Source organism: Tenrec ecaudatus, chromosome 18 (genome assembly GCF_050624435.1).
Source record: "Tenrec ecaudatus isolate mTenEca1 chromosome 18, mTenEca1.hap1, whole genome shotgun sequence".
NCBI lineage: Eukaryota > Metazoa > Chordata > Mammalia > Afrosoricida > Tenrecidae > Tenrec > Tenrec ecaudatus.
The window spans coordinates 23,413,650-23,428,053 of NC_134547.1; the positions used below are offsets into that span (position 1 = coordinate 23,413,650).

Sequence of the window (14,404 nt, forward strand, 5' to 3'; positions counted from 1 at the left end):
AGAGCATTACATGAGACAATAAGTGCCCTCAAAGTACTTGGCACAATACCTGACACAGAAGATGCTCTATAAATGTTCACTATTACAATATTGTGACAAAACCTCTCAATTTGTTAAAGTCTACTTTGTAATATTAATCACAATTTTATTATCCAGTACCTTTAAAATCTCTTTGTGTGAAAGAGTTAAAAGTTATAAATAAAAGCAACCTGGCAACCATCTCATTAAAAAAAACTCTCTATAGGTCAGCTTTTTTATATACACCAGCTCACTGAGGTAGAAAGCCAATGCCTCCTGCCTTGACTTTGACTTTAGTTTTTTAATATACATTCTTCACAAGTTCACGGTTTCCCTTAAGAACCCTATTTTTAAAATTCACACTTGGGCTGTTGGAACCCCATGGAAAGCTACCGTCTTAAGTTTCAGATTGTCGGCGGCCGACTCGTTAAAGGAGACACCCTTCAGGAAGTGCGATCCTATCTGCACAGGGACGGTGGGGAGCTCACACTGCATGGGCTGCGAGGGAGTCTGCCTCCTCCCTGTCTGGTGGGCTTCCACTTCACTGCAGCAGCCCTGGAAAAGATTTCGACAGGAGAAGCACAGTGATCCCGGGCTCCCTCTATCATGGCACACAGTACATAGGAGATGTTACCAGAAATAAAAGTATACCTGTAAACTTGCTTCAATTGCCTTTGGATTCAGGTGGAAGCCAGCTTTCATTGCATATTCACAGTGACCTAAGCTTTCCAGAGCTATCTTATATGCCTGCAAGAATATGGTTCAAGAATCAAGATCATACAGCAGAATATAACACAATAAAGTCTAATAAAAAGAGAAATTTAAAACTTCTATAAAATAGAGCCCTAGAGGCATAGTGGTTACAAGTTGGGCTGCGATCCACATGGTAGCAGGTCGAAGCAACTGGCAGCTAGCTCTTCAGGACCAAGACTGGGTTTTGTACTTCCATGAACAATTACAGTCTTAGAAACCCAAAAGGGGTCACAATGAATCAACAGACTCAATGACAGTGAGAAAGAAAAAAGAATACTTATTAAAATAGCTCAGGCCAGTTATTATTTTATTACACTTTGCATTTGGTTAAATACAACAAATTTAAGGCTTCCTTCTTTCCCATTCCTCAAAAGTCAGAATCATTCAGGGCCACGGAGTCGATGCCGACTCACAGCAACCCTACAGGGCGGGGTAGAACTGCCCCGTACGTTTCCAGGACTGCATCTCTTTACAGGAATAGAAAGCCCTGTCTTCTGTCCCAAGGAAAGGCTGGTGGTTTTGAAATGCTGACCTTGCTTTTAGCAGCCAACCTGTACCCACTACAGCACCAGGGCTCCTCAAACATCGATATACTAGCCCTCAAAAACTTACTTGCAAAGCACTGTCAATTTTGATGTTCAGTTCCTTCAGCTGGTGGTCAGGAATTGCTGCACTTTGAGAACAGAAGAGCTGCTGAACTTCAATTCCTGCCAGGCAGCCATCACATCCTCTTTCTCTTAGTCTAGATGTGGCCTGCAACGTGAGTGAGTGATTAGCAGGTAAGAGAGTGCTGCAAATACTAGCACAGTTCAAAAAATTATATAAAACACAGCAAGAAACCACACCAGATATAAAGCAGAGGTTCTGGATCATTTGTATGTCAAAGTGAGCAGACACACGGACAAATCAATCTGAAGCTAAAGCAAACAGTTTAGAAACTACTTTGGAAACCAGAGAGAAAGAAAACTCACATATTTTGTTTTTAAAATATCACCTAGGATCCTGGTTTCCAGTTTTGGTTATTTTTTTTAAACAACACAAAACTAAACTAAAAAGTCACATCAATACAGAACAAAACAAAAGCATAAAACAATACACTGAAATGTTATTAAAGTTGAGTTGCTACCAACTTAATTTAGAATGCTATCAACTCAAGCACTTAAATATATTATCCCAGGGTACAGTATCTCAACAATGAAACATACATATAACCCCCTCCCTGAGGGAAAACAGAAAACCAAGTGGGTGAAGGGAGATGTCAGATAATGTAAGACATGACAGAATAATAATAATTTATAAATTACCAAGGGTTCATGAGGGAAGGGGGAATGGGGAAAAATGATGAGCTGATACCAAGGGATCAAGTAGAAAACAAATGTTTTGAGAATGATGATGGCAACAAATGTACAAATGTGCATGACACAATGGATGGATGGATAGATTGTAGTAGGAGTTGTACAAACCCCCAATAAAACTATTTTTCAAAATGTATTATTCATGGCTGTCATTAATATTAAAACAATATATATATAAAAGGAGAAAAGAACAATAAGCCTCACTACAGTAACCAAACAAAACATAAAAGCAAGTAGTACTAAAGGACAAAGACAAAAAAGGGTTGAAAGATACACAAAAAATAAAATGATAAGAGTAATTTTAACAGTAATTATATTAAATGCAAATAAAATAAATGCTCCAATCAGAAGCAAGAGAGTAGGAGAGTGAACTTGAAAAACATTATCTGCCTTGTTTTTATGTGTTACTTTGTTTGGCGCTGTTGAGATTTTATGTGCAGATGATTATCTCTGCAGGTCTATCTAGATAAGATAGGCTGGATAAACAATGTGGACAAGACAACATCAGGACCAATGGTTGGGGAGGGGCATGGGAGAGTGGGGGTGGGGGAAGGGAAGAGGTGTTAACCAACCAGGGACAAGGGAACAACAAATGATTCAAAACCACTGGCAAGGAAGGGGTGGGAGGACTGGTAGAGTGATCAAGGGCAATGTAATGGAGAGGAATTACTGAAACCCAAATGAAGGCTGAGCATGATAGTGGGATAAGAGGAAAGCCAAAAGAAATAGAGGAAAGAAGTAGGAAGCAAAGGACATACATAGAGGCCTAAATACAGGCATGTACATATGTAAATATATTTATGATTATGGGGGAAATAGATCTCTCTCTATATATATTTAAAGGTTTAGTAGTAGGGTAGCAGATGGACATTGTGTCTCCACTCACATACTCCCTCAATACAAGAACACTTTGCTCAACTAAACGGTCAGTCCATGATAACCACCTTCCCAACACAATTGCTGAAGACAAACGTGTGCATAAGTAAATGTGGTGAAGAAAGCGGATGGTGCCCGGCTAACAAAAGATATAGCATCTGGGGTCTTAAAGGATTGAAGGTAAACAAGCGGCCATCTAGCTCAGAAGCAACAAAGCCCACAGAGAAGAATTACACCAGCCTGTGTGATCGTGAGGTGTGGAAGGGATCAGGTAGCAGACACCAAAGAACAAAAACCACCATTGTGTGCTCACCTTCCCCTATCAACTCTGAAGACAAATGTGTGCATAAGTAAGTGTGGTAAAGAAGGCTGATGGTGCCAGGCTATGGAGAGATATAGCATGTGGGGTCTTAAAAGACTGAATGCAAACAAGCAGCCATCTAGCTCAGAAGCAACAAAGCCCACATGGAAGAAGCACACCAGCCTGTGCGATCACGAGGTGTCGAAGGGATCAGGTATCAGGCATCATCAGAAAAAAAAATCTTACCATAGTGAATGAAGGGGGAAGTGCAGAGTGGAAACCCAAAGCCCATTTGTCGGCTGCTGGAGATCCCCTCGCAGAGGGGTCTAGGGGAGGAGATGAGTCAGTCAGGGTGCGATGTAGCACTGACGAAGAGTACAACTTTCCTCTAGTTCCTAAATGCATCCTCCCCCCAACTACCATGATCCGAATTCTACCTTGCAAGTCTGGATAGAGTAGAGGATGTACACTGGTGCAGATAGGAGCTGGAGGCACAGGGAATCCAGGGCAGATGATACCTTCAGGATCAGGGGTGTGAGGGGCGATACTGGGAGGGTAGAGGGGAAGTGGGTTGGAAAGAGGGAACCGATTACAAGGATCTACATGTGACCTCCTCCCTGGGGGACGGACAATAGAAAAGGGGGTGAAGGGAGACGCTGGACAGGGCAAGATATGACAAAATAATAATTTATAAATTATCAAGGGCTCATGAGGGAGGGGAAAAAAGAGAATTTGATGCAAAGGGCTTAAGTGGAGAGCAAATGCTTTGAAAATGAGGGCAAAGAATGTACAGATGTGCTTTATACAATTGATGTATGTATGGATTGTGATAAGAGTTGTATGAGTCCCTAAAAAATGTTAAAAAAAAAAAAGAAGGCTGATGGTGCCAGGCTATGGAGAGATATAGTATCTGGGGTCTTAAAGGATTGAAGGTAAACAAGTGGCCATCTAGCCCAGAAGCAACAAAGCCCACATGGAAGAAGCACACCAGCCTGTGTGATCACGAGGGGTCGAAGAGAATAGGTATCAAGCACCCAAGAACAAAAAATCATATCATCATGAATGAGGGGGAGTGCGTATGGGGACCCAATGCCCATCCCATCCGTAGACAACTGGACATTCGTTGCAGAGGGGTAGTGGGGAAGAAATGAGTCACTCAGTGTGCTGTGTAGTATCGATGAAACACACAACCTTCCTCTAGTTCTTAAATGCTTTCTCGGCCCCCCCCCCACCGCCCCCACTATTATGATCCCAATTCTACCTTACAAACCTGGTTAGACCAGAGGATTTACAGTGGTTCAGATCGGAACTGGAAACACAGGGAATCCAGGACAGATGAACCCCTCAGGAACAGTGGAGAGAGTGGTGATATTGGGAGGGAGGAGGGAAGAGGGGGTAGAAAGGGTGAACTGATTACAAGGATCCACATAAAGCCCCCTCCCTGGGGGATGAACAAGAGAAAAGTGGGTGAAGGGAGACATCACACAGTGTAAGATATGACAAAATAATATTTATGAATTATGAAGGATAATGAGGGAGGGAGGGAGGAGCAGGGATGGAGGGGGAAATGAGGAGCTGATATTAGGGGCTCAAGTGGAAATCAAATGTATTGAAAATGATGATGGCAGCAAATGTACAGATGTGCTTCACACAATGGATGCATGTATGGATTGTGATAAGAATTGTACAAGCCCCCAATAAAATGATTTAAAAAAAATTTTAAAAAGAAACATTATCAAAAAAAAAAAGAAAGAAACATTATCCAACAGAAACCAGAGGGGAAGGGAGGCGGTGGTTGGAGTGAGATTTAAAAATAATGAACAATCTACAATCTATCAGGGGGCCACAGTGTGGGATGGAGAGGGAGGGGTAAAAAGGAGTAGCTGATCTCCAGGGCTCAATGGAAAGTAAATGTCTAGAAAAGAACGATGGAATATATGTATGAATATGTCAGATACAATTGATGTATGGTTTGGAACAAGAGTTGTAAGAGCCCCCAATAAAATGATTAAAAAATCAAAACAAAACATGATCCAACTATGTGCTGTTTACAAGACATGCCTTAAATATAGGACAAATAGGTTGAAAGTCAAAGGAAGGAGAAAACTATTCTGTACAAATAATAACCCTATGAGAGCTGGGGTAGTAGTCTTAACGTCAGACAAAGAAGACTTTAAGACAAAATCTGCCAGAAGAGTTATGCGGATAAATCAAAAAAGGATTCCAGTTAATTACATACATGGATTTTGCAATCAGTGGGTATTGAACAGGTTCTTTCAGTAACGCGTCTGTCTGAGCCGCACTAGAGTGTCTTTAAAAAAGGGTCCAATCAAAACAATGGCTTCCGCGGAGAGGAGCTGGGCCAGCTAGAAAGCGGCTAAACAAAACAGGACTCACACTTCCTGATTTTAAAACACACTGTATAGCTACAGTAATCGAAACCACCTGGTACTGGTATGGTAACAGACACACAGACCAATAAAATAGAATTGAAAGTTTAGAAATAAATCCATACATCTATGGTCAGCTTATTTTTTAAAAGGGTGCCAAGTCTCTTTAAGAAAAAGAGTTTCTTCAATCAATAATTCTGGGAAAACTAGATTTCCACTTGTAGACAAATGAAACAGGATCCTTACCTCACACCATACACAGAAACAAGTTCAAAACAGATTAAAGAGCTAAATGTGCAAACTAAAATGATGAAATCCTTAGAAAAACAAGCAGAGGCAGTGCTATCTACAAAGCTTAGCTTTCAACAATGGTTACCTAATAGAGTTAACAGAAACACAAACAGCATAAAAATTAGAAACATTTACCAAAAGATTTTACCAAAAAAGGGGAAAGGTTAACACCTAGGAGATTATCTTAAAAAAAATCACTTTATTGGGGGCTTGTACAACTCTTATCATAATCCATACACACATCCATGTGGCAAGCACATTTGTACATTAGATTATCTACAGAAACTTTATATCTGACAAAAATCTCATACCCCCCCAATATATAAAACATTGTAAACTTAACAAAAACACAAGTAATCCAACCACAGAATGGACAATTTACAAGAGAAGATATTCAAATGGACAACAAATACATGAAAATATGCTTATTTAGCGTCATAAGCCATCAGAGGGGTGCAAATGAAAACCATTTCACTTCCACAAGAATGGCTACGATCAACAAAACCAGAAAACAACAAAATGTCGTCAAGAATGTAGCAGAACTGGAAACTCCAGTCACTGCTGATGGGATTGCAAAATGGTAAAGCCACATTGGAATGACTACTATTTTTGTTGTTGTTGCTAGGTACCACAGAGTTACAACTCTGAGGGAGCATAGACTGAAACATTACTTGGTTCTGTGGCATCCTCACTGCCGTGGCTATATTTGAGCCCACGGTTGCTGCCCTTGTGGTAGTCTATCTTGTTGAAGGTCTTCTTGTTCGCTAATCCTCTAATTTGCCAAGCATGATGTCCTTCTCTAGGGACTGGTTTCTCATTATCAGAAGCAATGAACCTGGACAGCAGTTCTCAACCTGTGGGTCGTGACCCCTTTGGGGGGTAGAACAACCCTTTTACAGGGTCGCCTGATTCGTAACAGTAGCAAAATTAGTTATGAAATAGGAGTGAAAATAATTTTATGGTTGGGGGGGGTCACCATAACATGAGGAACTATATTAAAGGGTCGCGGCATTAGGAAGGCTGAGAAACGCTGACCTAAGATAATGTTTTGTCATTCTTGCTTCTAAAATGCATTCTGGCTGTACTTCTTCCACAATAGATCTGTGCCTTCTTCTGGAAACACTGTATGACCCAGCAATTCTAGTCCTATGGGCCCAATGGACTTGAGAACAGACTTTGAGTAAGAAGCATGTATAGTAGTGTACACTGCAACACTAGTTTATATAGCCAAAGGTAAAAATAACCGAGAAGTCCATCAATAGATGAATATATAAAATATGTGGTACATAGATACAATGGATTACTACTCAACAAGAGAAATTAAAACATGCTACAGTATGGATGGAGCTTGAAGACATTATGCTAAGTGAAATAAATCAGTCAAAAAGGGACAATCATTGTTATGACCTCAATTATCTAGAAACACAAGAAAAGTTAAGTATACAGAGACCTAAATTTATTAGTAGTTATCAAGGGCGGAAGGGAGGGGAGAAAAGGGGACTTAATAGTGAAGGAAAAAGTAAATTGATTAAAGGTAGAATTACACAACTAGTTACTCTAAATGTCTTCATTCAGTTGTATAACTTTGAAAAAGTAGAACGGGGGCTCCAGCTGGAAGATTAAAATTTGAATGTCCTGAGAGTCAGATTGCCTTCAGTATCTCTTCCTGTAGACATGGCCCCTGGACATGAACATCATAAAATGGGACTTTCAGATTATAGACAGTGGAAGATAGAAGGGACACCACTAGAGATTGCCCAGGAGAAGCTGGCTACACAGGGGCTAAGAGATCCATGGGGCCGCACTGAAGCTTGGAGATACATGGGTGGATCTGCAAACAAAATTTCCTTTCTTGGTGCAATATTGAAAGGATTCAAGTGGGGATTTGCTGCCTTCGTGATAGCTGCAGGGGCTGAGTATTTCCTGGAGTCCCCGCATAAAGATAAGACGGATCACTGAAGCTAGTTCCTGGAAAAATATTAGTGGCTTCTTAATCTCTTATAGAAATAACATAACTGTACCATAACCTCCTTCTCTGTGTGTTTGTTCATTAAATAAAACAAATAAGATGTAATAAAATTAAAAAAAGAAAAGTAGAACAGATAAAAATTGTCTGGTAGATACATTTACCATGATGACAAAAAAACCTAAAAAGCTACTGCGGCTGCTTATGCAAAAAACAAAAACAAAAACCCAACACCTCATGAATTTATCTGGATCCTTGGTTTAAGTTCAGGCTCAAGATTATTGCTCTGCTCTAGCTCCAAGTTCATTGTGTAGTGCCTTGGGTATTAAAAGCTTCAAGCAGCCTTCCAAGACACAACTGATCTCTATATACCTGGAGCAACAGAAGAAAAAGAGAACTCATAAAAAAAAAAAAAAAAGAAAAAGAGAACTCAGAAATAGCAGGACTTAGAATGTGTGGCTACTTGCCTCAATGAACAAACTTTCTCCTTTGCAAAGAGACCAGGACTGAATGGCGGCTGACTTCCATTAGTGGATATTTTGGTAAAAGATTCCCTAGAAGAATCCTGATCAAATGGGGAAAACGTAGAAGAGAAATTCAAACTATCATACTGTAGGGATGTCTGAAGCCATATAGGGTGGTTGAATCCCTAATACTATCTCCCTGAGATAAGCTTTAAGCCAAAAATAGCCCTGAAATCTTAAAACCAAATGACAGTTTAGCTTGTCTAGTTAAAAAAGTTCTGCTTTGATCATTTTGCTCTTTTCAGATTTATTTATCTAAAATCCAATTGAAAACAAGAACTCAAATGATTAGATAGGACCCCTGGGAGAGGGCAGTAAATTTATATAAAATTACCCACAGAGAAGGAGCACACAGCCTAAGCGAATACAAGGTGTTGAATGGACCAGGTAGCAGACACCAAGGAACAAGAACCATCATTGTGTGATCACCTTCCTCATATAAATGCTGAAGACAAATGTGTGCATAAGCAAGTGTGGTGAAGAAGGCTGATGGTGCCCGGCTATTGAGAGATATGGCGTCTGGGGACTTAAAGGCTTGAAAGCGAACAAGCGGCCATCTAGCCCAGAAGCAACAAAGCCCACACGGAAGCAGCACACCAACATGGGTGATCGTGAAGGGCAGAGGAGACCAGGTGTCAAACAACAAAGGCAGGGGGGGCAGGAAATCACATCACCGTGAATGAGGGGGAGTGCGTGATGGGGACCCAATGCACTTCCAGAGGGGTAGTGGGGAGGAGATGAGTCACTCAGGGTTCAGTGTAGCAACAATGAATCTCAAAACCTTCCTCTAGTTCTTGAATGATTCCTCCCCTCCCAATTATGACCCCAATTCTACCTTGCGGACCTGGTTAGACCAGAGGATGTACAGCGGTGCAGTAGGGATCTGGAAACACAAGGAATCTAGGACTGATGAACCCCTCAGGACCAGCAATGGGAGTGGCGACACCAGGATGGAAGGAGGTGTAGAAAGGGAGAACCGATCTTGGGGATCTCTGGGAGATGAGCAATGGGGAGGTGGGTGAGAGGAGACGCTGGGCAGTGTAAGATAAGATAAAATAATTATTTATAAACTATTAAGGGTGCAGGAGGAAGGGAGGAGCGGGGAGGGATGGGGAGGGAAAAAAAGGAAACCGAGCTGATTCCAGGAACCCAAGTGGAAGGGGAATTTTGAGAATGACGAGGGCAACGAATGTATAAGGGTGCTTTGCTCAATTGATGTATGTATGGATTGTGATAAGAGTTGTATGAGCCCCAATAAAAAGATTTATTAATAACATTTTTATATAAAATGAATCATGTAAACTAATACTTTATTATTTATGGATATTTACATATATAGCAAAAATATACCATATGCGGAAAAGTATCAAATTTCAACATCAAAGTAGAGGGTACCTCAAGAAAAGAAGAGCTGTAAATAACATAGTGGAGAAGTACGAAAGTAACTCAACTGCAGTTGTGTGTGTGTGTTCCCCACTTAAAGAGAAACAGGATGGAGGTGAGAGCCTGAATTCTACAAAACCACCAGGAAGCCTGGAAGAGGATCCTGAGCTCCAGATGAAAGCACAGCCCCAATAGACACCTGGCGGTTTGTGAGTCCAGCCGAAGACCCTGTGAGCAGTTTCGGGAATCATGACAGCCAGATGCTGTTAGCTGCCACTAATTCTGCCATGACTTATGGCGCCCTCAGGTGCTGCAGAGCAGAACTAATTCACAGGGTTTTCTTGGCTATAATCTTTTCACGCACACTTTGCACAAATAATTCAATCATATCAACAAGAGCTGTACACTCATCACCACAATCAATTCTCGAACATTTTCTTCTTCCCTTTGCTACATTATTTATGGAGAAGCTGAATGGGTTCAAACTATCAGTCTTTAGACTAGTAGCCAATCCCAACCATTTATGTCACCCAAGGTCGGGATGATAGTAAATTATGATGATTAAATTTTGAAGAAGTTAAATTTTTTTTAAAGTATGAAGCAAACAGGGCAAAAGGTTAAGATTAATTTGATTCATTGACAATGAAGATATAGTGGGTGAAGGGAGATGTCGGACAGTATAAGATATGACAAAATAATAATTTATAAATTATCAAGGGTTCATGAGGGAGGGGGTAATGGGGAAGGAGGGAGAAAAAATGAGGAGCTGATGCCAAGGGCTTAAGTGGAGAGCAAATGTTTTGAGAATGATGAGGGTAATGAATGTACAAATGTGCTTTACACAATTGATGTCTGTATGGATTGTGATAAGAGTTGTATGAGCCCCCAATAAAATGATTTAAAAAAAATCAGTGAAGGGGCCTTAGACACTGCTGCAATTCAAAAAAAGAAAATGAAGATATATAGGTATATGTGTCATTTTAAAAAATGCTTGCAGTATTTCACAATAATAGAATTTTTTAGAATGAATGTAAGGTGAGACAAAGATTAACCTCTCTGCCAAGAAGTTAGTGTGGAAAACAGCAGATAAACAAGCAGGGCAGTCAAAGTTTTGTGTTTATAAGCATGTTTGTGTACTGATGGGAACAAGATAAGAGTGAGGGAGACAACACAGGTTTCTCTAAGAAGGGGGTCCTTGAAATTGGGGTAAGAAGAGGGGTGGCATAGACCTTAGACAGAAAGAATGGGCACTCTTCTGGGTAAAATGAGCTGGAAGAGGGGACGAGGATTCAGAAAGTAAGGAGTGTACCATTTTGGTGATGTGAAAGGAGGCTGCTGTCAGAGGAATTAATTTTTTTAGTGAATTGCAGGGCAGGGTCCCTAGCTGAAGCGAAGGGAATGAAAGGAGGGTAGAAGGGTCGGAACAGGTTGAAATGGGTGGAGGAAAAGGTCAAGGGAGGGAGGGAGGTCAAGGGACCCACAATGAGATCAATAGGTCCCCACACACCACTTCCTAACTCCAGTAAACACCAATAAAACCTAAGGGAAGTCTCTAACATGAAAGAGATGCCATCTCTTTCCCGCTGCTCCTCTGCCTCCTGCTCAGCCATGCCTCCCTCTCTCTCTCTTCCTCTTTCTCTCCCCCCAACCCTCAGGTCGCCACGTGTGGGGGTGCATTCTTGTGTTCAGTTAACTGTAAAGTCTGAAACTTCTTCTATCCTTTATAAAAATCCACTTGGATCACAAAAGAAAGAAAGAGATGCCAAAACAATGAAGCAAACAAGAAGAAGTAATCCAAAGGAAAAAGCAAAATAGGACAAAAGACCAAGAAAATTAGACTGTGTACAACGTTAAATGTGATAAATCATCTTTAAAAACGTTGACTAAGGACATTTCTAAAATATGAAATAATCTGTTAATCTAATTCTTTTATAATTCTAACTAGACATTATACAATAAATGAATATACTTTTCCTTTATAATGAAATGAGCTTTTATTTTGTAAAAGGGAGAAATAAATTCTAGTTAAATTATCAAGTTGGAAAGCCCTTTCCTGACTGAAGATAAGAGGATTAAAATGCCTCTTATAAAAACATGCTGTCACTGACTACGAGAAGTGTCCTTAAAAGGCACATTTTTGTTTAAGGGACCACAATTCCCAGTGCTGTGGCTGTTTGGAAACAATGAAATCTGGCAGTATTGGCATTTCTGTCATGAGTGGTCATTTTCCGTTTTGTGGCTTGATGTGGTCATTGTACATTTTTACATAATGCCAATTTCCACACAATAACCTCTTCTTTGGAGCCCTATTTGGGAAGAGATTGTCTTTCTTAGGCTAGTGCTGTGTCTTCAGTCAATATCTTCTGAGATATAAGAAAGATTATACAAGCAAAGGAAATGAGCAGAGATGGAGGAAAATAGAAGCCAAGTCACATAGAAATCATCCAGGAAGAGAAACTCAGGAGAGACGAGGGCCTTTCTCCAGGGTCAAATGAGAAAGCCTCCCCTACATGATTTAACAATTCGAGTCTCCAGAATTCTGATGAAATAAATTTGTTTCTTAAAGCAATCCATTTTGGGGATTGTTATAGAAACCACTAGATAATTAAGATGCCATCTCAGGCTGGATTTCATGTCAGCATGGTTCAGGGATGCTTCTGTGGCCCATATCATGGCGGGCCTCTTCAGTTACAAGATTGTGTGGGAAAGCAAGAGAGGAGAAATCTTCACCAATAAACCTGTACACTTAGTCCTCGTGAACACCACACCTCCTCATCTCTGATCCCCACCCATATCATTCCACACTCTACTATCTCTATACAGTCAAGTCAATCTCTTGGTATGTCTCTTTCTGATGGTCAGATTTTATAAAAATAAGTCATATAAAATTATATTAGAAAACTGCTGAAATCACGTGCAAAGCGACTGACAATGAGGATGTAGGCAAAGTCAAACCAGTTAAAGATCTTCAAGAAGACTTCAAAGACGAGAGCACTTCTAAAGAGAGCGCTTGTTTAGCTATCAAAAGCAGATGCAATTCTTTATGCCACTGAGCTTTTACTGTAGTTCTCACAGGTTTGGGGCCTGCCTCCCCTGGAAGTGTTCCTGCACAACTCCCATTTGGAGGTCAGCTTCTTCTGGGCTCCAGCACTCCTCCGCTGTGGTTTCTTTAGCCCTCACATTACCAGTAGGCTGAACAGAGGCTGCCATTTAGTGTCTGGTATATGCCCAACACAGGGTGGGCATTGCAGAAAGTCAATCACTGCCAAATGAAGTAAAGTTGCTAATGATAACAGTTTAAAACTTTTATGTGTAAGTAAAACGGCTCTTTTGCGAGCCGAGAGACAAAGGTACTGCAGCACATCTACTCTTTGACGGGCACGACCACCCCGAAGTCAGGGTCCTACCTCTGCGGCCCCCCGCCAGGAACGCACAGCTTCCTCCAGTTCAGGTGTGTGGCTCATGCCAGGCAACCTGCTGCCACTGCTGCTGTTCTTTTTCTCGGGTACAATAAGCTCGGCAAAGCAAGAGTGGGCCACTGGTTGGACCTTCTGTAATGCCTGGGTCAAAAACTGGAAATGCACTTGCACCACTGTCAAGAAGCATCGTCCCAACACCTGTGAAAACAAGAGAGCCACGAATTTTTAGGTTCCAAGTTGCTGCTTGATTAGTGAAGTAAATTCTCAAATAGCAATTCATATTACTTACAATACGAGAATGAATTAAAAAGTATTAGTACTAAGGTTCTAGTTCATACATGCATGGGCTTATTCCAAATAAAACCTATTTGAAAAGGTCTCTAGGATCTGTGGGTGGAGGCAGACCATTCTCTCAGACATGCATGTTAGTTTCATTAGGATGCATTAAAAAAAAGTCCCATAACAATAATAATTTATAAATTATCAAGGGTTCATGAGGGAGGGGGAGGGAGGGGGGGAATGAGGAGCTGATACCAAGGGCTTAAGTAGAAGGCAAATGTTTTGAGAATGATGAGGGAACAAATGTGCTTGACACAATGGATGTGTGGATTGTGATAAGAGTTGTACATGCCCCCAATAAAATGATTTAATTATTTTTAAAAATACCCATTAAAACAAGTTTCCAAAGAGGTCTGCTGGGCTAGTTACGTTCAAGGCAGAGCAGTCAGTCCAGAAGGTTATGGTAAATTTTTTTCTTTTTTGCCAGGGCAGGGGGTGGGGGGATTCTAAAGGGTCCGCCTTGGTAGATTTTCTCAAGGGGCATAGGACAATGATGATGTTATTAGGAAAATTAAAAACCTGCAATGGTGAGGAGGCAGCCAGGGAAGTTGCAATGCAGAATTTACTCATCACAATGATGTGCCTGTCTATTCCCTGAGGGTAGCAAGGGCTGGTTCTAAAAGCATTTCACTGAGAAACCATAATTCATGCACCCCCAGCTCTGATCATGCACTTCAGGTTTCTCCTTACACTCAGATAACATTGAAAAGCCACATGCTTTGAGTCCCTCAAGGATGTCCAACCTGTCAGGTTGCCATGGTGCAAATTGAAGGGCGGAGACTTCTTCGA

At 41.0% G+C, this 14,404-nt stretch overlaps 1 protein-coding gene and 1 pseudogene across 3 annotated transcripts in view; one reads left to right on the forward strand and one right to left on the reverse strand.

Annotated features, from left to right (window-relative positions):
* The window catches only part of GARRE1 (granule associated Rac and RHOG effector 1), a 104,322-nt gene that overhangs the window by 21,589 nt on the left and 68,329 nt on the right, over positions 1 to 14,404 (reverse strand). For all 3 annotated transcript variants that reach the window (XM_075537654.1, XM_075537652.1, XM_075537653.1), the window contains 4 exons: positions 13,265 to 13,474; positions 1,384 to 1,524; positions 670 to 765; positions 412 to 573 (listed from right to left, as the gene is read on the reverse strand). In XM_075537654.1, the coding sequence (XP_075393769.1) occupies positions 412 to 573; positions 670 to 765; positions 1,384 to 1,524; positions 13,265 to 13,474 (609 nt within the window). The remainder of the gene's footprint in view (positions 1 to 411; positions 574 to 669; positions 766 to 1,383; positions 1,525 to 13,264; positions 13,475 to 14,404) is intronic.
* LOC142432519 (NADH dehydrogenase [ubiquinone] 1 beta subcomplex subunit 3 pseudogene) lies at positions 7,659 to 7,943 on the forward strand (annotated as a pseudogene).